The 27,212-nt window shown below is 33.5% G+C and overlaps 4 protein-coding genes across 6 annotated transcripts; all 4 read left to right on the plus strand.

Moving 5' to 3' along the window:
* Positions 1–8,841: 8,841 nt before the first annotated feature.
* Positions 8,842–16,322, plus strand: LOC11412120 (two-component response regulator-like APRR3). 3 transcript variants are annotated; one of them, XM_024782228.2, is made up of 12 exons: positions 8,842–8,859; positions 9,016–9,076; positions 10,488–10,964; positions 11,139–11,300; positions 11,403–11,536; positions 12,041–12,202; positions 13,155–13,338; positions 13,428–13,872; positions 13,994–14,018; positions 14,450–15,214; positions 15,642–15,715; positions 15,828–16,322. In XM_024782228.2, exons 3-12 carry the CDS (start codon positions 10,622–10,624, stop codon positions 15,922–15,924), a joined length of 2,391 nt encoding a protein of 796 aa, XP_024637996.1. In that variant the 5' UTR covers positions 8,842–8,859; positions 9,016–9,076; positions 10,488–10,621; the 3' UTR covers positions 15,925–16,322. The 3 variants fall into 3 exon arrangements, with proteins under 3 accessions (XP_024637996.1, XP_024637994.1, XP_024637995.1); XM_024782226.2 differs by lacking the exons at positions 8,842–8,859; positions 9,016–9,076 and adding an exon at positions 9,107–10,409; XM_024782227.2 differs by lacking the exons at positions 8,842–8,859; positions 9,016–9,076 and adding an exon at positions 9,107–9,979.
* Positions 16,323–21,288: 4,966 nt separating this feature from the next.
* LOC112416083 (L10-interacting MYB domain-containing protein) lies at positions 21,289–22,489 on the plus strand. Its single transcript, XM_039833413.1, has 2 exons — positions 21,289–21,737; positions 21,821–22,489. The coding sequence occupies exons 1-2, from the start codon at positions 21,375–21,377 to the stop codon at positions 22,070–22,072; spliced, it is 615 nt and encodes a 204-aa protein (XP_039689347.1). The 5' UTR covers positions 21,289–21,374; the 3' UTR covers positions 22,073–22,489.
* A 906-nt stretch (positions 22,490–23,395) lies between these two features.
* On the plus strand, positions 23,396–23,881 carry LOC112420861 (uncharacterized). The gene has a single exon (XM_024780610.1). It carries the CDS (start codon positions 23,396–23,398, stop codon positions 23,879–23,881), a length of 486 nt encoding a protein of 161 aa, XP_024636378.1.
* Positions 23,447–24,949, plus strand: LOC112421041 (uncharacterized). The gene is made up of 2 exons (XM_024781003.2): positions 23,447–24,125; positions 24,198–24,949. The coding sequence occupies exons 1-2, from the start codon at positions 23,996–23,998 to the stop codon at positions 24,665–24,667; spliced, it is 600 nt and encodes a 199-aa protein (XP_024636771.1). The 5' UTR covers positions 23,447–23,995; the 3' UTR covers positions 24,668–24,949.
* Positions 24,950–27,212: the final 2,263 nt, after the last annotated feature.

Genomic DNA, 27,212 nt, shown 5'->3' on the forward strand with positions numbered 1-27,212 from the left:
TAAAATAAAAAACGTAAAATCAAAATTTCAGATTTAAAATCAAGATCTTATTCTTCTTCTTCACCTTCATCGCCATATTCTTAAATCATCAACATCAAACCCAGGAAAAGAAAGAAAAAACAAACATATTTTTTTTAAACAAAACTAATAATCATCAATCAACAACAACAAAACTAATAATCATCAATCAAACATATTTTGTTGCAGAAGCATTTACCTATACATATCATAACATAATCATAATCGTATCATAGCATGGTTCATAATCATTCATTATGTTAGAGGTTAGCGTGTAACAAACAGCATTATCTTGGTTCGTTTTACGGATTAATCCCGAGTGGAGTAACTCATGAAATTAATCCCATGACATATCCGGTGAAATTCCTATCTGAGGCTGACATCGAAACTCCTCTTAATGTCGTGCGAGCCTACCTTGCGGAGCGTGTCCCGTCCCCCTAACTTGAACCTCTTGTATCCCCCTGACGTGGATAACAAGAGACACGACGCTTTCATATTAATTACATAGTCTTGTTCATACATGAAGGGTTTAACCTAAACTTACTTGAACGATTACCATAGGTCCGTGACCTACCCGAATAATGGTAAAGTACATACATGCTTGTTATAGTTCATGATCATAATACGCCTTGAAGCGTGGTAGCATACCTGATCTCGACTGCCTAAGCCGAGGTTCTATGGTTCCCATACTTAGGGTTATTCGCTACCCGGACATAGTTCATACTTTTGCTCTCATATGTTGGAACAAAATATGTTTTACCCTTTGAGAGTTTTGATAATAACAAGATATTAAAATTGACAATTGGATATGCTAATATTTGTTCAAGTGTATAGGACCATAGACAAAATTTGACATCTTAAAGAGGTCTTGGAAGAACAATAGAGAGCAAAGGAATCAACAAAATTGAATCTTAAAGCGTCTGAAGAAAACTTCTCCTAAAGACAAAGTGCTCCTGAAGTAGTGACGTCATCAGAAGCAAAAAATCCCCAGAAGCTGCAGTTCATTAGGAGATGCAACATAAAGCTTCAAAGGCTGTTCAATGGATTTAATCTCGTCTAAGCATTGCAGAAGACTAGAAAAGTGAAGCAACGACTAGTTTGAAAGGATTTGAAGGCATTTGATGCTTGTTCTTCAAAGAGCGTTGACAAAGTACAATTGTACAAAGTGTACAACCACTACCTCCACTACTCAGTTTTTTGTCTCTGCTACAAGACAAGAAAAATAGCTCTGCCTACAACAATGTTCCTTCACAATGGGAATGCATTTGAAATTGATCCTTCATAGGACAATAACCATATCAGGCAAAAGATCATTGATGATTGATCAAAGCTTCAAACGACTCTATTTTGATGTGCTGGCAATTCACAACGTCTCTTTCACACCTCTATATAAAGGAGTGAAGACTTAGAGTTTTGTGTAGAACAATACCAAGAATTACAAGTGCCAAAACTCTGCTGAAATTGTTCTGCACTCAAATGTTCACTTAGAATTTCTTATCAAATTTAATACCTTAGAAATTCTAGAGTCTTAAGAGTCTGTATCTGATTTGTATTGTGAACACCACTGATTGTATATCAAATGTTCAACCTCAAACATTTTTTCTTGTAATTCTGTTTGAATTAAGAAGTCTCTTGCAGTTGTGATTGAGCATTAGAAGTCTCTTGATTGTGTTCAGGAACATAGGAAGTCTCTTACAGTTGTGCTTGAGCAATTTGAAGTCTCTTGCTAGTTTTAGCAGTGAACAATTGTAATCAGATATTACATAGTGAACTCTCCTTGGAAGTGCAAGGGGGACAGGATTGACTTCCGGTTTGTGGAAGGAACCTGTATAATTGCTTTGTGTCTTTCTTTTCTCTCTCTCTCTCTCTCTCTCTCTCTCTCTCTCTCTCTCTCTCTCTCTGTTTTATCCGCTGCATCTAGTCCTGAACATCACTTCAAAAGTAGAACTCTATCTGCTTCTGATCAGTGTTTTCAGCTTAGGAGAAAAAGAAGAAAAAGCCAACACAATTCACCCCCCTTCTTGTGTTTTTCTCACCTTCAATATGCTATTTCCTTGATGAATTTGCCAATGATTGCCTATACATCTCCTTTGAAAATCATTGAATGCAAGGTACAATAAGCACTTGATGTTCGAGGGGTTTTAACATTTGAAAAGACTGCAAAAAGATGCCTCGGATGACACCACATGACCTTTGAAACAAGCAAGAACTTCCAAGAGGCTGTCAAACTCGCCAATGGCGAGTTTCCTATGGAGATTTTTGGGTATTTGCGAAATATTTTGCTATTAGCTAGTTTCTTTAGGACATGCATTTCAAAATTCGTATTTTTGATCTAAAACCCTCAAAATCAAGTTCTTGGCATCCACAATGCACCTAGAATACATGAAAAACAATATATGTTCATTGCATGTCAACCATTAACACAATTTCATCAAGAAACAATGGCAAGAGTACTAATTTCTCTAACTCATATAATAACATAATTCATAGTTTCTCACAACCAATGGTAGGAAAACTAACTATATAACTCACCTCAAATTCTGAAATCAATCAAGCTCTCCCACTTCTAATCCAAACCCTAGGCGATGCAAAGCTCTTAATCAACGAATCCAAGCTTGAAGGTTAGGTTCCTCTTGATGCAAACTTCATATCTAATCCAATACTAAACCATGCTCATCCAAGAATTTGCATTTAAGGAGGATTTGCTTGCATTTGAGAAGGAAAGGGGCGATGTTCTAGAGAGGGAATGGAGAGAATTGCTGAACTTCTAACTTAGAGAGAGAATTGCACATGAAGAATGAATGTCTTGGAACAAAACTTACTTATATTGGGTTCACATGAAAGTACCAAAATACCATTCCATCTTAAACACACCTAACTTGATATTGATAACTGAACCTGCGTGTAACTACCGACATTGCATCATTAAACATTCATGGTCATAAATGAATCCGATGAACATTTGTCCTCTGGTACGTTTGATTGATGAAATTCCAATACTGACGAGTGGGATGTAACATTTGATCATCATATTAGATTAAGCGAATAAACACAAGTGATTTTGACACCACATTTAGAAGTCTAAAGAAGAAACTTTTTATTGGAACTTGTGTTTTCACTACATTGAAAATTAAAAATGAAACCCTTTTTACATTAAATTCGTAAATTATTTCCTCTTTTGAATCATTAATCATTGCCCTTAGGGCACTCGTTAGCAAGACCCAGAAATTAAGGCATTAGATATATGGATGATGAAAACGAACAAAAAAAAAACTGGTATGAAAATGAACAATATGAACATTACAAATGGTATGGAAGCGAATGACTTCCAATGACCAAAATTCAAGATAAAATATCAAACAAATTACATCCAAAATTTAAAAAAACAATTTATCATATTTTTCGGGCTTCCATGGGAGCCTAAATTAGGTTGGATAGTCATATTAGGCCAATAGTAACCACACAAGTGAGATTGACACCAAATATTCACGCAAAGTCTGAAGGCACTAGGTATATGAGATATCACACTTATATGCTATTCAAAATATACTCTTGCATCCACTATGTAGAACGTTAACTCATACTTGACACGTTAAAATAATTTAATTAAGTATGCGACTTTCTGCATCCCTAATTATGTGACATGATCATATAAAGTCAAATAGAGACAAAACATGTTTAAAAATGTGAGTTGATGGTGATTTTATAGAGGGAGATTTATGTACATTTATTTCATGAGAATAGAGAATGGAAATTAGAAGAAACATAATGAATACAAAAAAGAAATTTGAACATGAGAGAAATGATAAAGAAAAAAAATGTAGTGTGTACTTTTTCTATGAGTATAGGAAATAGAGTTACTACCTCCGTTCATTTTTAATTGTCACATTTTGACATTTTATATAAACCAAGATAATCAACAATTGATACTACTATTGATGCAATAAGCTATACTTTTACTATAATGACCTTATTCATTTAATATCTCATTTCATATATTTATCTCTCCGCAATAAATTACTAAGGATAATATTGGTAAAACAACATTTAATATTGCATTGAACTTTGAAAGCGACAGTTAAATAAGAACAATTTTTTCTTTCCAAAAGTGACACTTAAAAAGGAACTGAGGGAGTAGTTGTTAGTAATTTTATGGGTTTGTTGAAGTAGTAAGAGATTTCTTGGTAACTATTTTACCAAAAAATTATACTTAATTAAAAAATGTCACATCATTTTAAAATGTTGACTAAATATGTATTTTGTCAACTTAGTAGTATAACACGTCAACATTTTTTTCATTGTCACATGCCACCAAAGACCAAAATTAAAGGAATTTAAAATAATAGAGGTTGAATAAAAAATAACATTAAAGAGACATCCAAAAACTAAATTTTTAGATAAAAAAAAAAACCAAACAAATGGCATCCAAACATTACTAAAATAGTTCATCATAATGTTAAGACTTAGACTACAAAGGGAGACTACATATGGAGCATACACTAGGTTGGATCATCATATTCGGTTAAAGACAATCAGACAAGTGAGATTGACACCATATCTTAACATAAAATGTCAATTCAGCATAAAACATCTGAAGTTTTCTATTTTCAGATCCCGCCAAAGATCAAATTTTTTTTTTTTTGAATAATAGAGGTTGAATAAAAAAATAGCACATCCAAGAAATAAAATTTATGTTCAAAATTGACACCACTCTAATTCACCAAAAAATATCAAGGCATTATGTATATGAGTCTTCTCTTTTATATTTTTCTCACCATCTAATCTTGCATGCAATATAAAATATAAACTCACATATGACACACTAGCATATCTCTCTCAAGTGTGGGATTCTCCACATTTGTGATTGGTAACATAGACAAGTAATATCAGATTATATCACTACATGGTAAAACATGTGGGTTGATGATGGTTTCATGGATGACTCTTTATGTTTCTTTCTTACAAGAAAGGAGAGAAAACAAATTATAAATAGAAAGAAGATGAAAAAAGAATTCTAAGAAGAAAGAAATGATAAGAAAAAAAAAAAAGGATTGTGTGCTCTATCTACGGGAATATAAAAAATAGAGTGCGTTGCTGATAATTTTACAGTTTTGTTGATGGAGTTAGAGATTTTGAAGTAATTATTTTACCAAAAAAAATTAGACTCAATAAAAACACGCTGCATCTTTTAATTTTTTGGCTTAAATGCTCTTTTGGTCCCTTAACTATTTAATTGGTATCGCTTTAGTCCCTTAACTAAAAAAAAGATTGTTTGAGTACTTTAAGTTTTTTTTAGTCTCGTTTTGGTCCCTTCTATTAGGTTTCCGTTAGGGTTTAAAAAAAAAAGTTAATTCCTGGACACGAGTCATCTTGTCATTGACTCTGAGTTTTTTTAAAAAAAAAAATCGCTCCTAGAGTTAACAAGTGTCACATTGTCATTGGTTATGAGAATTTTTTACAAAAAAATAAAATATATATTAATTTTTTTTTATATCTTTTTATAAAAAAAAATTTATATTTTTTTTGTAAAAAAAAAATTCTCAGAGCCAATGACAAGGTGACACGTGTCCACACTTAACGTTTTTTTATTAAACTTAACGAAAACCTAACAGAAGGGACCAAAACGAGACAAAAAACACTTAAAGTACTCAAACAATCTTTTTTTTAGTTAAGGGACCAAAGGGATACCAATTAACTACTTAAGGGACCAAAATAACATTTAAGCCTAATTTTTTAATAAGCATGCATTTTGTCAACTCAACATAACACATCAACATTATTCTATTGTTACATTCTACCAAAGAACCAAAAATGAAGGAATTTAAAATAATTGAGGTTAAATAAAAAAAATAGCATGAAAACGAATGAAATCCAATAACTAAAATTTAATATAAAAAAATAATCAAATGACACTAAAAAACTAACAAAATGATCATCATAATTTTGGGACTTGCGGGGATTTTACACCGAGCTTGATCACCATATTATAGTAGAAACCACACAAGTGAGGTTGATATCACATCTTTACACAAAATCTTATGACATCATGTATATGGGTCATCTTATATGGTGTTCAAAATCCACTTTTCCATCCTATATAGAACTTTAACTCACACTACACATTAACATCTTTTAATCAAGTCTATGACTCTCCATCCATGTATGTAATTATATGACGAAGCACATGTTCAAAAAGGTTGGTTGATGTGGTTTCATGGAGGGAGATTTATGTTCATTTCTTCCATGAAATGAGATAAAGAAATTTAGAAGAAAAGAGGAGTATGAAAAAGGAATATTAACATTAAAGAAGATAAATGAAAAAAATAATTATTGTGTGTTATATCCGTGGGAGTAGATAGAATAATGTGAATTATCCGTAATTTTATGGGTTTGTTGTATGAGTTAGAGATTTTTGAGTGACTATTTTACAAAAAATTATACTCATTTAAAAAAACAATACATAATTGTAAATGTCTAATAAACATGTATTTTGTCAACTCAACATAACATTTATGCAATTTTTCATTGTCACATGCACTAAAGACGAAAAAAAAAAAATTGAAATAATAAAGTTTGAATGAGAAAATTTGCAAAAAAGAGAATGTCATTAAGATAAAAATCAAACAAATAACATCCAAAAATTAAAAAACAGTTCATCATAATATTGCGACTTCTGGTGGATTCTACATTGAATTTGATCGTCACATTAGACTAACAGATACCACAAAAGTGAGATTGACACCACATCTCCACCCTAAACCTTAAGACATTAGGTATATGAGTCATATCACTTATTTATTGTTCAACGGTTACTCTTGCAGCCAAGACGAAACTTACCTCACACTTGACACATTAACATTTATTCCTTAAGTACGAGACTCTCTGCATCTGTGGTCTACCATCATGAACCAATGCCACTTCCTCACAAAGTTGAATCGGGTTATTATATCATCATTAGACCTTCTAAGAGAATCAACATTGATGTGGGTCGACTCATTGAACAAAGAGCAACCACATAAGGTAAGAGTTTGCTCAACTTCCATTGTTTTATTCAATGTTAGACCGTAACCGACACTTGAGATAGTTTAACTATCTTTTAGCTTTTTTTTGAAAGAAACTATCTTTTAGTTATATTTAATTAGCTTAATTGCACTTTCCCCCCTATCTTTTGTCAATTGTGCGATTTTGCACCCCCTCTGTTTTTTAATTTTTTAGTGATTTTGCACCCCATCTTTTTGCCCCTTTCTAATTTTGCACCCCATCTTTGTGTTCAATTGCACTTTTGTCCCTTATCTTTTTGCTAATTGTGCGATTTTGCACATTCACTTATATTTTTTGAGCGATTTTACACCCCATCTTTTGCCCCTTTTCCCCTCTTTTAATGATGATTTTGAACAAAACATAGTTGACAAAAGATATGGTGCAAAATTGCTCAAAAAAATAAATGGTGCAAAATTGCACAATTAACAAAAGATAGGAGGGAAAAGTGCAATTAAGCCTATTTAATTTTTAGAAACCAAATCCGCGAGAGAATGATATTTTATAAGGGTTTTTCTAACCTGTGCAAGATTGCACAGGATAAGAAGTGATTAATGCACCATATTTTATAGGTTTCTCCAAATCCTATTAATGAGCCAATTTATTAGCTTCTTATTTGTTTTTTTTTTTTGACAAAATTTATTAGCCTTTCCTTAAAACTCGTTCTCTTCCACGCTCACCGCACCAATAAGTAAGAACAAAAAACTGTTCTCTCTCTCTCTCTCTCATATTTGTTTTCTTCTAAAAGCTCTCTCTCTAATATTCATTCCAATGCAGGTAATAACCAAATCGGAATCAAGGTATAACATGAATTATATCTTTTGTAATAATTTCTTCTGGTTCTTCTTTTGCTTTGAATTTGGCTAATTCTTCTCACAGTGTTCAAATTGACGGGAGAACCAAAATTGGGCTCAAGTACACTATATTCCAAACCTCTCAAACTGCACTAACCCGTATAACTGCAAAGCTTCTTTTTTGAAGGAACTGCAAAGCTTTTAAAAGCAAACTGTAATATTTCAAACGAATGAAAGCAAACTGCAAAGCTTTTGTGACGTGAGAAGAAACTGTAATATTTCAAGCTTATAAAAGCAATCTGTAATCTCTTAAAAAAAAACTGTAATATTTCAAACTTGAAGAGTGACGTGAGAAGAGAATAAAATGTTTTAATGTCTTTGTAGAATGTGTCTTTTAAGGGAAGAAGAAGAAAATGTATTAGAGAAGAGAAGAAGGAAAAAAAACAATTTTCAAGGAAAAGACTCGTTAATAAGGTTTGGAAAACCCATAAAATATGATGCATTAATTACTTCTTATCCTGTGCAATCTTGCACAGGTTAGAAAAACCCATTTTATAAATTAAATTAATTGTTCAATCTTTACCTGATATTCTCACACCAAACAAAATCACTAATCACTTCTTTCAAATTTTGACCGTGATTTGTGTGGGGTAAAATCAACTAAGGTTTAAATAGCCTATGATAGAGTTGAGTATGATGGGTGGGTGGGATCCAGATCGTATCAGATTCGAGTTGCTTCATTCTACATCCAACCTTGAAGATTTTGATATTCTCTATATATCCGACTCATCACGTTCAAACCCTCTCGCTTCGCCACGTCAGATCCAACATGGAATTCAAAACCATTCACACCTCCATTTTGTCCACGTCACCTTCTTCCAAATAATATCTTCTCCCACTATCTCTCTCTTAGCTATAATTCTCTACCAGTCAAGCTTTTTTCCTTTTTTTTTTTTTCTCTCTCTTATTCGGATTAAGAAGAAAAAAAAGAAAGAAGAATATAAGAAATGTTAGAATCTTGCTTACTGAATCAATCAATTATTACTAATTTTATTTATTTCATTAAGACTTAATACTGTTTTGTTTTCTTCTAATTATTTTGGATTTAGAGCTTTGACTATTTTTTCTTGTTTTTTTTTTTTTTTTTTGGATTATTTTTTCTAAGTTATTGCATGGAGCTTGTGAATGAAGTTGAAGCTCTGAAGATCTGTTTCATCATCCTCTGAGTATGATGATTTTTTATTTTTTATTTTTTCGAGTTCAGATAAATAGAATCTTCATTGCTATATTTGTTTTTAGATATTATTATTTGTTTTTGTGTCTTATTTTGGTTTCATTCCCATTAATTTAGTCTTAAACTATCACTCTCCAATTTAATCTCATAAGTTCATATCAAATATATGAAATCCATCAATTTAATCTCTTATATGAGCAAATTTGTTAATTTAGTCTCTCACATCACATATCTTCATAGCAGAGACACTGAAATGATGGATTTTATCCACTTTATTGACTATTGATTCCTGGTTTGCCGTGACCAGAATTGATTTTGACATGTTGGTTTGTTTTTGAGTAAAATTGATTTTGCCTCCAGAATTAATTATAACTTGAAGCTATGATCTGTAGCTTTTGAGTCTAAACGTGATTTTTACATTGAAATTTATTGTTCAACTCGCTTTTACATAAATGTGTCCAAACATAAACCATTTTACTTTCAACTCACTTTTAAGTAAAATCAATTCATCTAAAATCTATTTTTGTCACTGCAGAACCAAATGTACACTAAATTGGAGAAAGTGTGATGCTTTAAGACTAAATTGATGTTTTATATATAATTCTCTATTGAAGAGTCTTCCATTTCACCTGTCATTTTAGTGCATCTGGTGTTATGTAAGGTGGATAAAAATTGCTGAAATGAAAATAATAGATAAATGAAGATGATGATGTTTTAGAATACATTCATTTATCATGATATTCTTATGAAATGGAAAGTATTACTTTATGTGTTGTGCTAAGACAGAAGATTTGAGGGTTATCTGATGCCGCAACAGCTTGTCGTTTCATTTCATTAAATTTAGTATGATTTTTTATTGAGCTTTTCATTTCTATCCGGGTGCTGGAATTCAGAGGTATGGATCTGGACTTATCTAAACTTTTTGGAGAGACAAATATGTTTTTATTCCATATGTCTGTTTGGATTGAATTATTTGAGCTTATTGTCTGAAAATATTTGAGAGGTTCTAGAAATAGCTTATGATATGTCCATAAGCTGTTTTCAGCTTATTTCTTTAAGCTCTTCAAGATATAGCTTATGAGAACAGCTTATATGAAAACAATTTGACTTTATTTTACCGTTTGTTATAGAAATAGCTTATACAGAAGCATTTATATGATAAGCGCATATGGTATAAGCAATTAATTAAGTTGTTTATCCAACTAGACAATCTGTTAACAATTACTATAACTTCTGTAAACAAGTACTTGTTTTGCTCCCCATGATAAGTGTGGGGGTGTGAGTGCATAAGTTTGTTTCGATCTCTTGGGTGGAGTAACCACCAGGTATCGGTCTTTCCTCTTTTAGAATCACGACAAAGGAAAAAGTATCTAGTTGACTGATAGATAGGGTTGTGTTTGCAGAACTTGATGGGTGAAGTGCTCATGATACGGAGAATCCACAATTCACTCAACAAGGGGATTGGGTTTGTGCATTCCTGATAACTCCTCACCTAGTTGTTTTTTGAGTGTGGTTGATAATAATTTAGGCTGATACAATGAACAATAATGTTGGGAAAAAAAGTTTGGCAGAACAAAATCACGCGCTTAATGACAGAAAGAGTCTCAATAATAGAGTAGTTAATGAAGGGCCAGGGTCTGAATCATCAACTGGAAATGACACTAGATTTAGTAAGGTAACCAAAGATGGAAACAGTGGGTTGAAGGGATCGATTCGAATCAATGAGAGGTTGCAGATTTCACAACAACCACCACCTCGTAATCCAGTTACATACTGGGAAAAATTTCTCCCTGTTACATCAATAAAAGTTCTGCTGGTGGACGATGATGATTCAACACGCAACGTTGTGTGTGCTTTGTTAAGGAATTGTGGCTATGAAGGTATTGATGTTGTTTTTTGTTTTGTTTTGTTTTGTTAATCATGCCTTTGAACTTTAAGTATCTGGTTATATTATATGTATAACTGCTACCAACGTGATTGAGATACAAAAATCATCAAAACAAAAATTTATATTGCATGCCAGTGTTGATATATGTCACCGTTGGTATTTACAGTCAATGCTGTTTCCAATGGTCTTCAAGCGTGGAAAGTCCTAGAAGATCCAGGAAATCACATTGATCTTGTTCTAACAGAGATAGCTATGCCTTTTGTAACGGGAATAGGTCTTTTGTGCAAGATAATGAGTCACAAAACTCTAAAGAATATTCCTGTGATTAGTAAGTGCCATTCCAAACCCAAACTTTGCACCATATTTCTGTGCATATTAATTATTGCTCATTTGGTGTTTTGGTGTACTGAACATATTGAAATGTATGCAGTGATGTCATGTCATGATTCTATGGGTATAGTGTTTAAGTGTTTGTCAAAAGGCGCAGCTGATTTTTTAGTCAAACCTATTCGGAGGAACGAACTTAAAAACCTCTGGCAACATGTTTGGAGAAGATGCCATAGTGTGAGTTGCTTTACATTTCTGTCTCAGGCATGTGATAAGACAAATTTGAATGTTGTTTCCCAGCTCATTTGGAACAAAGGGTACATGATTTTGAGTTTATGAATGGGTGTCCAAATATACCAATAGTTCCAACAGCATCATGTTTTATTTTGTGGGTCTTTTCTTTGAACAACTTGAATATTCAATTATCCAGTTCAGTCTTCAAATATTAATATCATTCCTTTATTCATGTAAGGATCAATTAGGGAATTAGCAAAAGATTATTACTCCATTACTTCCTTTCTAGTAAATTTCGAAGTTATAGATCAAATTAATCTTATGAATCAATTAGGGAATTAGCAAAAGATAATTACTCCATTACTTCCTTAGTGAAATAATATAGCCAATCTAATTTTTGTAGCATGATATTTATCTTATGAATCATTTCATTGACAAACTTAGATATCAAATTAACTCATCAACAATCAATGGCATTCCTTAACATGAATTAATATACTTTCTCAGTCTAGTGATAGTGGGAGTGAAAGTGGAACAAACACCCGGAAATTTGCAAAGTCAAGAAGCATTTGTGCATTTGACAACAATACTGGTAGCAGTGATGAGAATGATTATGGAAGCAGAGGCTTGAGTGTTCAAGATGGAAGTGACAAAGGAAGTGGAACTCAGGTATTGCATAGATCTCACATATGTAGTTTTTATTAATTAATTGAACGAGTTAGGTATTGTATCCCATCTAAAGCCACTTTTCTAGCAATATCATGTGTCAATGTCATTGATTTTTCATGCATATTAATTTCAAATTTCAAAATCCAAATGTCATCACTGTTAGTTTTGAGTTTGGACACGAGAAGCCAGTCAGCGCGGAAGACTACAGTTATCAACGTGCATCAGAGTCATTGATCTATTTGTCCATTAAAAGTGATGATTTTATGGTTTTCAGAATTGAGACTTCAGCAAGTGTCGAGTTTAAAAAGAATTGCAGTTTTATATTATGGAACTTTAAAATAGGACAGAATACTGAACTGGAGAGATTTGGTATAGTAGTTTTAAGCTGCCGGAAAATGGGGTGGTACAGACGTTTTTAAAAAATAAAACTCAGGACTGGGATAGTTGACACCGATAGGAAGTTTAATCGAATGAGTGGTTATTTGTGGAAGTGAACTTGAGCGACCAATATAGAAGAGAAGAATAATGGGTGTCCTTCTTTGTTGGGTCCACCTACAGAGGGTTAACATAGCGAAGGTTTGCGTGTGCCATTTATTTGCTGTATGAATTAGCTATAGCATGATCAAGTGTCACTGAATTATCTTGTCATCCTTAGCATTTTAACATTCTACTGTCCTGAATACAGTTATTTATGTAATTATTGTCAGGAACTGAGGATAGAATGATGAATGCTATTAGTTTTTTTTTTTTTTAAGGTGTAACCATCAGAAATATAGGATTATTTCAGAATGCTATTAGTTATTTCATCACTCATACCACACAAATTTTGAATTGCATATTGTTGAAATTAGCATGTCAATTTAGATTGAACAATTTGAAATTAGCATTTCCTAGACTGTGATTTCCCCTAATTATTCATTCATCTAATACCTAAAGCTCCTATTTTGTGTAGAGTTCATGGACTACAAATCTAGCTCAAGTTAGCAGCAGCTCTCGTCCAGTTTCAACTCATAATCAATCTCATGATGCTCCTGATAGCACGTGTGCCCAAGTGGTGCATACAAAGCCTGAAAACATTCGTAGTATGTGTGTACATGCCACAGAAAAAGAGTTCCATGAACCAATTGATCATCCTGGTATGCCTTGGTAGTATCCTTTTCTGTTTTTTTGACATCTGTTTTGATTTTGATATTTCACCCAAATTAACCACCTAGTTACTTTCCAGATGATATTGCAATGGGTAAAGATTTGGCTATGGGAATATCTTTGAACACACAACAAAAACATGCACTTCAGGAATTATCTAACAATCCAATGCGTAAAGGGGTTAATAAGATGTCTGATATAGATGGTATGCAGCTCAATAAAGGACAGAGTAATGTCTGTGAAAAAGTACAACTGGAAGAGGACAGTGATAAAAATAGGATGCAGGAAAATCAGGGTACAAATTTTGGTGTTGCTGATAGCAGCAGTCCACATGCTGAAAGCAGAGATTTGAACACTTCAAATGGTTTTTCTGGTTTTGCAAAAACAAAAGCAAGTTGTTGCTTCAAACAGCATCCATCACTTGAACTAACATTGGAAAGGATGGGAGAAGTAAAAGATGATGAACATGTCACAGGTGATGAATGTAATGTTTTGAGACATTCAAATCTATCAGCATTCTCCAAGTAAGAGCAAATTTGAAAGCATTACCACCTTCTATTGGAAGCATATATTGTTGCATAAGCATTACATTGGTAATTAACATTTAAATAATTAAATGTGTATTTTCTTTTCTTCGTTCTGCAGATATAATACAGCTTCTGCTTACCAGGTAATGTTATGTGGTCCTTACTCCTCGATAGCAGGAGATTTATATATTTAGAAAAATTTAGATTTTGTGATTTATTTGCTTATTTCAATCTCAAATCCCAGTCATTTTATAACTAACATGAAGAAATGACAATTTGCTTTATGTCTTAGTTATTTTTCAGTGGTTTTAAATTTATTTATTTTTGGTTTTAAAGAGCCTAGCGGCGAAATTTACGCACACTAAGTGCGGAGAAGAGGGGTATTGTGGGTTTTGAACCCGCGCCCCAGCATATCAAATGTCTGCAACCTTTTACCATCTGAGATGCACTTGCGAGGCGTGGTTTTAGATAGTTACAGTGATAAACAAATGCCAGTAGCAATTGCTGGAAAATAGTGCGTAGAACCAAATCTCGATGTTTGGGCAAACCTTATGTTATCTGTATTTTTTATCAGGCTCAAACTGGAAATGTAGGAAGCTGTTCCCCACTAGACAATAGCTCAGTTGCTCCAATTACAGACACAATACACAACTTCACATCTCATTCAAATGCCACTCCTCCAAATCAGCAGTCTAATGGAAGCAACAACATTAATGACCTGAATTCCACTAATACATATCTTAGCACGAAACCTGAAAATTTTGACAAGAAACCCAAGTCTGCTGGAGGGATTGACTCTTTTATTTCTTCTGAATTCCAAACTGTGCAAAATAATAGTATTTCTGCACCTCAGAAGAAGACTTCTTCCCAGGATGAATATGCCGGAATTGTTAAAGAACAGGTGCGAGGTTCTGAACAAGGGTTCCAAGTTGAGCACACTCACCATCAACTTCAACATTGTAATCGCATCGCCGATAAGGCTGCAGTAGATCTCCAATCAGTTCATGATCTCTTGCTGAAAAGCACGACCAAAGATGCTCAACAATGTACGTTATCAAATGCGCTTGGAGGGCCAGCAGAAAGTAATGGTACCAACTATGGTTTGGATGGAAGTGCAGTTGAGAGTGATCATGGGAGTAATGGAAAGGGTGGAAGCAACACTTTGACAATTAGAATGATAAATGTGGAAAATCATGATGTGGCAGCTGGGAGCATTGGAGTTGGTGCAATTGATAGAATAAACATTGGAATTGTGTCATATGCAGAACGAATTGCATTGAGGGAGGCTGCCTTGACAAAATTTCGTCAAAAGAGAAAAGAAAGATGCTTTGACAAAAAGGTAATCTATTTTTAATTACTTTGTTCATAATGTGTTTGCGGAAGATCATAATATCACGTGTATTTAGTTTAGTTATTCTCTGCTCATTGTGTTTCTATAATTTCTATAACTGAATTGACGATGGCTTGTTCAGATCCCACCTAGATGGAAGATTCTGATAATAAAATCTGATTATATTAAGTCATCCTATGAAAATTATATTTTGCCATTGGCTTTTTATCACTCTGTGCCTTGTAATCTATATTCTATACTCATCTCTGGGTATGTTATATTTCAGCAGTTTTATCAACTTAGTTTGGCTTTATATTGTATCAATTTAATGCTCAAGTCAATGACTTGGTCTTCATAGTTAACAAGCACAGGATGCTATATATGTCAACATAAATTCGACCTGTTCAATATTTAAGATCAATCTTTTATTTTTCAGGTTAGATATCACAGCAGGAAAAAATTGGCAGATCAGCGGCCACGTGTTAGGGGACAATTTGTTAAACAAATAGTGTATGTTGCTCCATCACTCCATGCTTGTATTTATCATTCATTTTATATTTTTACATTTCCTTGTCTAAGTATTAAGTACTGGTTTCACTTTCTGTCCATTTTTTTCCCTCAGGTCTGATACCAAAGAAGAAGAAATCAAAGAAAGCGAGGAACTTGTATCTATGGATAATTCTAGCGATGTTCCACAACAATACCAATCAAAATGTTGATCATTATTCGACTGATTTCGTTCCAGCAACTGCATCTAGCTTCTTTGCACGTTCACCTCAGAAGAAGCTTGGAGTTTTGTGTAATAGAATCTGTGAGTAGATAGGCATCTTTTTTACGGGAAAACATGACATTTAATTTGAAACTTCAAGACAATGCTCTAGATTCAATTTATGGTTGTGAACATAAAAACTCCAATGGGCCCCATGTTCATGTCGGTTATGTTTCATACTTGTTCATGTCTATATTCTGCACATAGTGATTGTGTATCAAAAGCAGGGATTTAGTTACTCTAGAGTTAAATGTTTAACCTCTAGAAACTAAAGTATGAGGATAGCTGCTGATTGTAATATAAACAGTTAAGTGATAAAATATACATGCATGTGAAACAATTTGTGAAGTTTTTTTTTCTTTTGTCAGTAACAATTTATGAGGCTGCTAATTTTTTTTTTTATTGCTGCTCTTCTGTTGAATTAATTTCCTTGCACGTTTTATCTTCTAAATTGAACTTCTCTATCAAATCTCAAATTCTGCGGCTGAGGGGGACATGATTCTATCCCTTGCCCAAACTACATTCGGGATATTTTAAATGGTTGCTACGTGAACAAGGTGAGTTGGATCCAAAGTATTATAGATGTAGTATAAATGTGCACAAGGGTGAGTTGAAAAGACCAAGATTTGTTGGGAACGACTTCACCAAATTATTCAATGCCAAACTGATTGCAGGAGGGTTTTATTAATAATTTAGTAGTATTTATTATTTAGCCAAATCTTAGTAATTTTCTAGAACTTTGTATTATTATTTCGTTTTATTTTATTTCAGCCCACTGGTTTGTTATTTATTTCTTTCACTATATAAGCAGAACTTATGTAGCCTAAGAGGCACACTTTTATTCATTAATAATATTCAAGACTTTTCTCTCAATTCTGGTGGATTCCGGAAACCCTTATTTCGATAGGTTTGTCGCTTGCAATGTGTCAATTTATTAGAGCAGGTTTCTCCTGTTCTTTTCCTAAAGTGATCAGCCATGGGAGATCAACTGGTGACGAAAGCAGAGGTTGTCATGGCTCTTACCCCGGCCATTAATGCTTTGGCTGCACAAATGGCGAAATTAACAACTAACCTGAATAACATCGCCAACAACAACAAAAACAATCTGAACAGGAGAGGAGAATCAATTCCGGTTATTAGGGTTCGTAATAACAATCAGACTATTGATGGCGATGGATGCGGGAATCACCATGATTATCGCGTAAAGGCTGATATTCCATTGTTTTACGGAACGATGGGTGTAGAAGAATTTTTGGATTGGGAGATTGATGTTGACAGATTTTTCGACGTCATGGATGTCCCAGAAAGCAAGCAGGTTAAGATGGTTGCGAACAGACTAAAAAGTACCGCATCTGTTTGGTGGGATAGACTTGTTGTTCATAGACAGAGACAACAAAAAGAACCCTATTCGAACTTGGAGAAGGATGAAACAGTTGATGATTGAAAGATTTAACTCTCGCGGTAGATTGTCTCTCTCGCCGCTTGTTTCAATTGAAAAATTGGTGAGGAAGCAACTCTCGTCGCCACGGATGTATCAACTGCCGATGCAGGGCGGATATATTGAAGAGGCGGATCATGTCATTAATGAAGCCGATTTTCATAATTCAACATACTTGTTATCGATGGAGACAGAACAAAATGAATCATATGCTCATCAAACCGAGAACCATGTAATTGGTTGCTCCTTGCAAAATAATGGGAAGCATGTTGGTGTAGATTTGCATCATGAGGCTAGTGACTGTGTTCTGGCTGAAGTGGACGACAAACAAGAGGAACAAGAGCATTTGAAACTAACATATCAAGAAAACTTGATACCTAATCATCATTGCTTGGCATCAGATAATTGTGGTAGTCCTGGTTATGATCCTACACTTTGTGGTGATGAGGATAACACACTTTTGGAATTGTCTGGTGAAGCTGTATCGGATGATGCATATGCTCGGAAAAGTTATATAACAGATTCAGTTGAGGCTGAGTTGCATCTTCAAGGAACAAGTCAGATCGATCAAAAGGGTGAAAGTTCAGACTGTGATTGGGATGGTATAATTCCCAATTCTGCTAATATGTTAATTGAAGCAGAAGCTTTTAAGGGTCTGATGCAGAAACCATCAGGTTCTCCTATACAACTTCAACAAAGAATGTCTCAACAAATAGATGAACCGAATGCCGGTTCAATTCATGATGGACAACCTTTAATGAAACTAGAGTTTTTCCCTAAAGAATGTGTCGCAACCAAAGAAGTAGCAGCAGAAGAATCACCTTGTCGAACTCTCATACTTTTTGGAACAACTCTGTTAGTAAAAGATCCACCGGACTTAGTTCCCGCTCTGCCGCTGCCGCTTGCGCCACCATGGCTAGTTACTGAAGCTATAAAGCAAGCTATCACAATTGCAGCATCTGTTGCGGAAGCTGTAACTGTTGATTTTCAGTCACAGAGTCTACCTACAAAGTCAAAGGCATCGGTGATTTCTAGCAGTGATATTGCAAAATTGTGTGTTCCGACGCCTCCACCAAAACATCCAGATCCATGGTTCTCGACGACGATGGGAAAATCCTATATCGTGGGGGAGATTGCCAAGCCTTTAATTCAAACTGCTGTTGATTTCCAGGTGAAGAAAATTCCAGAGACTTTTAATTCTTCAACAGATTACAAGAACTACTTTATGCCTCCACTGCTTGAGGAAACACACTCTGACTTATATTCAAACTCATTAGGAGTGTCTCCTGCTCCTTTTTGTGAAGTTACGAAAGTTGAAAGAGACAACAAGCAATTCAAACTTCCAAAATCCTTGTTCTATCAAATATCATTCAAGAGTACAAAAGAATATAATAGCAAATACGAACCAGAACCTGGATATCTCATTGCTTTCACAAATATTAAGCCTAAGAGAGTAGATTTTGTGAACCATATATTCTGCAACCTGCTTCCACCCGTCAATCTAATAACCAACAGCTTCAGTCAATGTCAGACATTTAGCTGCCATGGCATTCCTTTAGATGATGCTGGAAAAAAACTCAACCCGTTTTCCTGTCCAGTCACTGGCTCCAATATGGAAACATGCGATGTTTATGAAAATTATGTTTGTGTTGGGGGGAAAACTATTCTGTTTCTTCCTTCATTCCATAATTTGTTGAAGCTCCTGCCAATTTATTCACCAATCAACATAACTGTTACTAAGAGAATAAACTTGGCATCTCTTGATGAAGGTGTAATAATGGGGGTTTCATTTGTTGTGACTCCATTCCCTTATCATGTGATTGAAACCAATTTCGATGATACTGATCAGTCAGACATGCATGCTCAACTTTTTCAAGGCCTTTCTAGCGTTCTACATTCAATGGACCAAGGTTTGATGTGTTCTTCAAGTTGTGATTTAGAAACAGTGACAGAGGCTGTAGAGAACTCATCTTTGATAACTGATGTCCGATTCAGTGCAAGCATGCCGCGTCTATCATAATCTTCTTTCGACAAAACTGTTAGGGCTTGGGATGTTGACAATTCCGGGTATTCTCTTCGCACTTTTACAGGACATTCTACATCTGTCATGTCACTAGATTTTCACCCAAATAAAGATGATCTTATATGCTCGTGTGATGGTGATGTTGTTCGACTATTGCATGCCTTGTGTGATTTATCGTCTCGAGATTCTAAGTTTGAGCAGATTTTTTTTGATGATATAAAAGTGGCGACGCAGATGATTGAAATGGTTTTCTTCACACTAACTGTTCTTGCTGGTTACATACAGGAAGGCCATGCTGCCTTTTAGTCATGAGCACCTTTTGCATTCAACGTTCGTAGCATGCAATTTATATCTGTTAACAAAACTTATTTCAACATAATGGAGAGATATTGTACATATGTTGCTTGCACACCCCAAGGTTGACATATTCATGGATGAAGCTTGTGGATCAGTTTGTGTGGTTGTTAGGTGTCTTGAGACTACACTTGTAGCTTATATTGAAGATATTTCCATGGAATCAAATTTGGAATTCAACCTAACCCCGAGTAACATGCTCAAAGATTCTTACGCACATCATAGGACATCATTATTTGTCAAGTTCTTTGCAAATCTTCATTGTTTTGTTCCTAATGTTTGTGTAGAGCAAGAAAGGAACCTTTTTGTTTGCAAGATCATGTCTGCTCATCGGAGGCTCAAGACTAAGCGTGTGTTTGGTTGTGCGGTGGAAAGAATTGATTTTGGTAGAATTGATTTAAGTAGAATTGATTTTGGTTAAAAGTGAGTTGAACATAAAGTGATTTATGTTGGGGAGGCCTCCACTTAATGGAATTCCTTAATGGAAATATGATCCACTTTGTATCAAGGGCGGCCTCCACATTTTCATTAATTCTTCACAACTTGTAGAAATTGGTCATCAACCTCATAGTTTCATTAACTATGTAGTTACTCTCTTCATACAAACTTCTATATATAGGTTGGCTCATTTGTCACTCTTTCATTCTTAAACAAGCAAATAGCCAAATAGTTGCAGTGTTTGGTACTCAAGGGTAAGCTCAAACACTCATCTTCTGTCTATTAATTCAATTTTGATAACATTGCATTTGATGTGTTTGATAAAATGCCTAAATAAAAACAATTTATTTCTTTTGTTTTCCTTGACCTTAGTTATGATTGTTTATTTTATTTTTTGCCTGAAATATTAATGATATTGATGGAGTTTGAAAATAGCTTCTATGCTTTTCATCAAATGATACTAATGAATATTATTTCCATTGTATGAGTACTTTAGATTGAGTTATGTTCTATACCATTTATCACTATAGTTTCAACTTTGTTGACAGAAGGAATGTTCATAGGTGGCTTTTCATTTTTTTTTTTTTCTCTATCTTTTGTCAACTCTAGAAAATAAAGGAAGAGCTATCTATGGTGTTCATATGTGGTTTTATAATTTCTTTTTACCAAATTTTCTCTTAAACACATGTATTATATCTGAAGTTACAAGTTTCGAAGGATAATATCTAAAGAATCTGTCAACCTTGATGATGAAGACCTTGAATAGTTTAGGACCATGGATCTTGAAATAGTTGCAAGAAGAGAAAGCTCTCAAGCACAAATGCCACTTATTCATGTCTGTTATTTAATATTTACTTTTGACAAGGTTTTAGATGTTTGTGTTTTTTTAGTAGAGAATATGTCTTTATTTTACTGATGTTTTGGTTCAGTTTTGCTACTATTTTGGTTCTGTTTTTCTGTATGATAATATAAACAGTCTCAATAAGCTCTTCAAATGATAATGATAATAAAGTCTCTCTTTGTTTGCTTCATTGTTTTACTTGAACTGATAGTGATTTTTGTTTACCAATTTCACCTCATTAGATAAGTGGTTATTCGAATATAGGTTTGATTCAAATAGATTAATATTTAACCTTGTTTACATAGAATGGTGAATACCAAGAAAAATGTTGTGCGTTCCTCCTCACCTAATGATGGGGGGCAGAAAACAAAAGCTAATTGGGATTATAAGTCAACTGAAAACTTTGTGAAAGCATGTTTGGAGCAAGTTTCCAACAGAGAACGTGTTGGTACGAGCTTTACAAAAAAAGGGTGGAACAATATTAAGGCCCAATTTCATAATTTAACCGGACTGAAGTATGAGAAGGCTCAATTAAAGAATAGGTATGACAGTCTGAGAAAGGATTGGAGAGCATGGTATAACTTATTTGGGAGAGAAACTGGATTAGGGTGGGATCCGGTGAACAACACTGTTGTAGCACCTGATGAGTGGTGGGAGACCAAACAGCTGGTATGTAATAGAGAAAATTGTTATTTCATAAGCCTTAGATATGTATACCCGTGTTTCTTATATGATGAGATATGAAAATGCAGGAAAACCCTCTTTATGAAAAATTTAGGAACAAGGGGCTTCCATTTGCCAATGAGTTAACCACACTTTTTAAGGATGTAGTGGCTAATGGAGAGTACACTTGGGCACCATCATGTGGGGTATTGCCATGTGTGTTTGAAGATGATGATAATGATGTAGTGGTTGTAGAAGGATTTGGCGATAGCGAGGATGCAAGTGTTGGAGCAACAACTGAATTTGCAAATATTGGGCTGAATTCTTCACAAAAAAATTGATGGTCAAAAGAGTGGTGAGAAGAGGAAAAGAGTTGTTAGAGCAGACAAGCCAAGTAAGAAAAAATCAAGTGCATCATCAAAGATAGCTGAAGCAGTTAGTTTAATAGCAGAGACATGTCGTTCTCGCAATGATGCTGCGGGTAATGCATCTATTGGCGAAGTGATGGCTGAGCTTCACACCATGGATGAAATCTCAAATGATCTTTATTTGCATGCGCAGTGTTGCAACTTGCTGATGTTTAAGCCTGCAAGGGAGATTTTTATTTCCCTACGAGGTTCAGAGGAGAAAAGGTTGAATTGGCTTAAGCATACAATTGATAACCCATTGCCATTCATGACTATGTAATTTGGAACCTGTGTGACTAGGATGTAATGGGAATTAACCTAGGAAGTACTATGAATTAAGAAGTAATCTACGAAGTACTAGTAACTATGAAGTACTATTTTGTTTAGTCTTTAATGTTGTAATGCTCTGTTGTCTTTAAATTAAGAAGTAATCTAGGAAGTACCGGTAACTTTGAAGTACTGTTATGTTTTTCCTTTCAATTAGGAAGTAATCTAAGAAGTGGTAGTAACTATGAAGTACTCTTATGAAGTACTAGTAACTTATGTAATGTTTCTATCCCTTAATGAAGACTTATGTTGTGTGATAATTATGCTCGTATTTATGGTTCACTTATGTTGTTTTTTTGCTTCAGGGTTAACTGCTATTTTGGTTCTGATTTGCGGGTTTTCTTGTTCAGTTTTTAGCACCTTTTTAGATTGTGTCAAAATATTGTCCTTATCATAGTTATTTGCAATGTTGTTATGATTTCTGCACTATATTCTGCACATGATTTCTGCACTATATTTGTTTAGGTAGTTTGCTGCAAAATGCACAGATATACACAATAAAGAAAACTAACATATGGGTTGCATTAGGTAGTTTTCTGCAAAATGAAATACATAAGATTTACTTTGCTGGTAAACTTATTTACATTGCTAGTACCTTCTGAATGTACACAATAAAGACACATATGTCAAATAAGATGCAAAAACAATGCAGACAAGTATATATACGTAATCCGAGTAAAAATACAATATATGGCTGACAGGATAATTAATTTCTTCTACAAAGCTCATGCGCTATATTTGTCTATAATTCAAATGGCATGATTTCTGATTGTTCTGATCATTGTTATGTTTCTTATGATTTCTTATGTTTAATATCATGTTTTAGATTGTGTGACATTCAAGATAGCTCCTGATATAATAAATTAACTTTTTTTTTTTGTTTTTCTTACTAATTGTTTACCTTTGACAGTAGCCAAATCTCATTGCAAAATGGACTATTGTAATGAAGAATCAAATGAAGACGATGATTTTTTTGAACAAGCTTCTTTAGTGGCTGCACTAATGGGTGAGTATGCTGTGAAACATTTATGTAAAGAGCCATGTAGAACTAGTGAGCTAACAGGGCATGCATGGGTGAAAGAAGTATTGCAAGGAAATCCCACTCGTTGTTATGAGATGTTTCGAATGGAAAAACATATTTTTCATAAACTTTGCACTAAATTAGTTGATCATGGTTTAAAGCCCACTAATCACATAGGGGTAGAAGAGATGGTTGCAATGTTCTTACTTGTTGTTGGACATGGAGTGGGTAATAGAATGATTCAAGAAAGGTTCCAACACTTAGGAGAAACTGTGAGTAGACGTTTTCATGATGTGTTAGTTGCTTGCTTGAGTTTGTCCATCGAATATATAAAGCCTCAAGATCCTTTGTTCCGTGATAGTCATGCAAAAATTCAAAGTGATCCACGGTATTGACCATATTTTAAGAATGCCATAGGAGCAATCGATGGTACGCATATTCCCTGTGTGGTTAGTGCCAATGACCAAACTAGATTTATTGGACGAAAGGGATATCCGACACAAAATGTAATGGCTGTATGTGATTGGAACATGTGCTTTACTTTTGTTTTAGCCGGATGGGAAGGTACTGCCCATGATGCTCGTGTTTTTGACCATGCTCTCACAAATGCAAATCTAAATTTTCCACATCCTCCTCCAGGTACTAATATTATCTTTTACAACTTATTTATTAGTATTATTCTTTACAATTTATAATTTAATTTGTTTTTAGGTATGTATTATTTGGTGGATGCCGGTTATCCAACACCGATGGGATATCTTGGTCCATACAGATGTGAACGTTATCACCTCCCTGATTTTCGGCGTTCTCATGGGTTTGAAAATAACAACGAGGTATTCAATTATTATCACTCAAGTTTAAGGTGCACAATAGAAAGAACTTTTGGTGTATGGAAGAATAGATTTGCAATTCTACGACGCATGCCTAAATTCACAATTAAGACACAAGTTGAAGTTGTTGTTGCAACAATGGCTATACATAACTTTATTAGAAGGAATGCTGATATGGACGTCGATTTCAATCGGTATGAGGATGAAGACATAACCCTTGATCATGATGATTATCGTAGACTAGTTAATTTGGATTTATCTCAAAATTTAAATATAGCTTCCTCATCTGAGATGAATCATGTTCGAAACTCGGTTCGAGATCAAATTATAAAGTTCAACAAAAATCATTAGTATTGTAGTAATGTTTAATTTTAAAAGACCATCAGAGATGAGATAACAGGATGCATTGAGAAGGCATATGACTATCTTGCAAAGAAACACCCTCTCTGCAACTCATCAACCAAACACTTAGTTATGCTAGGGAGATGGAGAGGATTGTCTCAAAAGAAATGGATGCAATGAATTTTGTGTTTTCCAAGATTGCTAATATTGTCTGATGAAATTGTTTACTTCTGATTCAATGTGGAACTCTGAAATGATTCTATCTCTTTATTATGTTCATCTAGGTGTTGTATTGTTCCTTACAGTATCCTTTTCTTTCTTCTTTACAGTGCTCAAAATCATTATATACTTGTGTTGACTATAATATCGTAAGAATTGGACAAATTGATGAATTTCAAATCTATTTGAAGGTTCATATTCAAAAAAAAAATTATATATATTCCCTACATGCATTTTTATTTGAATATTGTGTGATTAACAATTATATTAATCTAGTAATTTTATTGTCAGTTAATCAAAAATAAATGAAGGATGAAAAATCAAATAAATGTAAAATTTATATATACATATATACAAACACACACACTCACATTTTAAAGCCCATTTTGGTCTTTTATACATGTAAAAGCAATTATGACTCAAAACATCCAAACAAAATTTTTCATACAAATCACTTTTGTTTTGAAGGTATCCAAACATAAATCACTTTACATTCAACTTACTTTTAACCAAAATCAATTCTACCAAAATCAATTTTTTTCACCGCACAACCAAACACACGCTAAGTTTCCCTTTCATATTCTTGCTCTACCACCATTACGCCCCAACCAATCACACTATAATGAAACTTGAAAGTAAATTACTTACAAAACTTTTCTTCATTACGCACCTTGAACTTTTAATTTTCTTATTGTAGCAATTTATTTACTTAACTTGCCTAATGCGAATATTTTCTTTCTAGAGTTAGCACAAATTTTATTTTTTCGCTTATCGATTAAATTTGATATATTAGTTTTAAATAGTCAAGCAAAGCAGAATTTTGTAGGCTACGCTGTTTTGGCCGATAGAAGTAGTGTTTGCCTATAAATATTTGATTTGTAATTTTTTTTTAATATAATCAACCAATCAAGCAGGTTATTTTATGCATGTTTATCTCTTTAATATGTTGCCTTAATATTTAATTTCATACGTTTCTTAGTTAAGTAGCTTAAACATCGTACTAATTACATATTTTTGGAGTAGTTAAGAAACTTACAGCTGAGTGACAAAGTTCATTCTTCAGCAGAATCGCATGAATAAGAGGGAATCATTATTGAGAGTTATTAACCGATATCTCATATAACTTTTGAGTTTGACAAAAACAATGTGTCACTCTCTTATGTTAATAATAAAGGAAGGTGAAACATATGACGGGTAGCAAAGCTAGGTTTGAATAATTTTTTTTTTAATTTTTATACTTGATGCTAAAGTAGTAGTTACCACAAACGGCATGAAAACCCATTGTTCATAAGCAAAATAAATCAAGAATAAAGGTGGATAATAAATTATTTATTTTGTTTAGAAAGAAAAACAAACTATGTTGTCATCGTATTCAAAATATAATTAGCAATCATTGTAATAGTTGGATGGGTCGAAATCAAATCAAATTGCTTGTTATGAAGTTGATTTGCTAACTTTTAAATTTATAGAGTTTTTTCTTTTTAAGAAAAATCAGTTTTTACGAACAAAAATTGACACACTAAATGCATAAAAAAAAAAGATTTACGAACAACTAATTGTACGTTTGACAACTTATTTGCTATTTGTTACTCCTCTGTTTTAAAATGGAAGGTACAATTGGAATTTAACCTTAAACTAACCTAATTAATTGAAATAAGGATAAGGATACTTTGACAAAAATGGGAGATTGAGATTTTCACACTTGATAGCTACTCATCTTCTTCAGAAGGATATAAATGGTTAGTTTATGTGTTAATATTTTTGGTGTCTTTGAAAGAGGATGAAGATCCTTCCAAAATAAAAGAGGATGAAGAAATTATAGGTAATAACATTTTTTTTTTTTTTTTGAATTCAACACTAAGCTTCTTTCTGAATAAATAGAGATATAAGTTTAAATTCAACACTGACAATTCAAGAACATTAAATTTTTTGAGGATAAATTTTCGCGTCCATTGTAAACTATCTGATTTAAGAGATTAATCTTTAAAATTTTGCGCAAAAACATATAGGTAATAACCAAAAAAATATATTTGAATTCACCGCTAAGCTTCTTTATAGATAAATAGAGATCTGAGTTTAAATTCAACTTTGAAAATGCAACAACGTTAAACTTTTGAGGATAAATTTTTGCGTCCATTGTAAACTACCCGATTTAAAAGATTAATCTTTAAAATTTCGTGCAAAAACACCAATTTAGACAAAAATATTTGAATTTTTAAAAGATTATCACATCACATTATAATTCAAATTTCAAATGAAAGTTTTGCCGCCTATATGTTATACTCATATTTATTTAATTTTGCCAAAAAGTAAAGTATTAATATTATTAATCATT

Source organism: Medicago truncatula, chromosome 4 (genome assembly GCF_003473485.1).
Source record: "Medicago truncatula cultivar Jemalong A17 chromosome 4, MtrunA17r5.0-ANR, whole genome shotgun sequence".
Lineage (NCBI taxonomy): Eukaryota > Viridiplantae > Streptophyta > Magnoliopsida > Fabales > Fabaceae > Medicago > Medicago truncatula.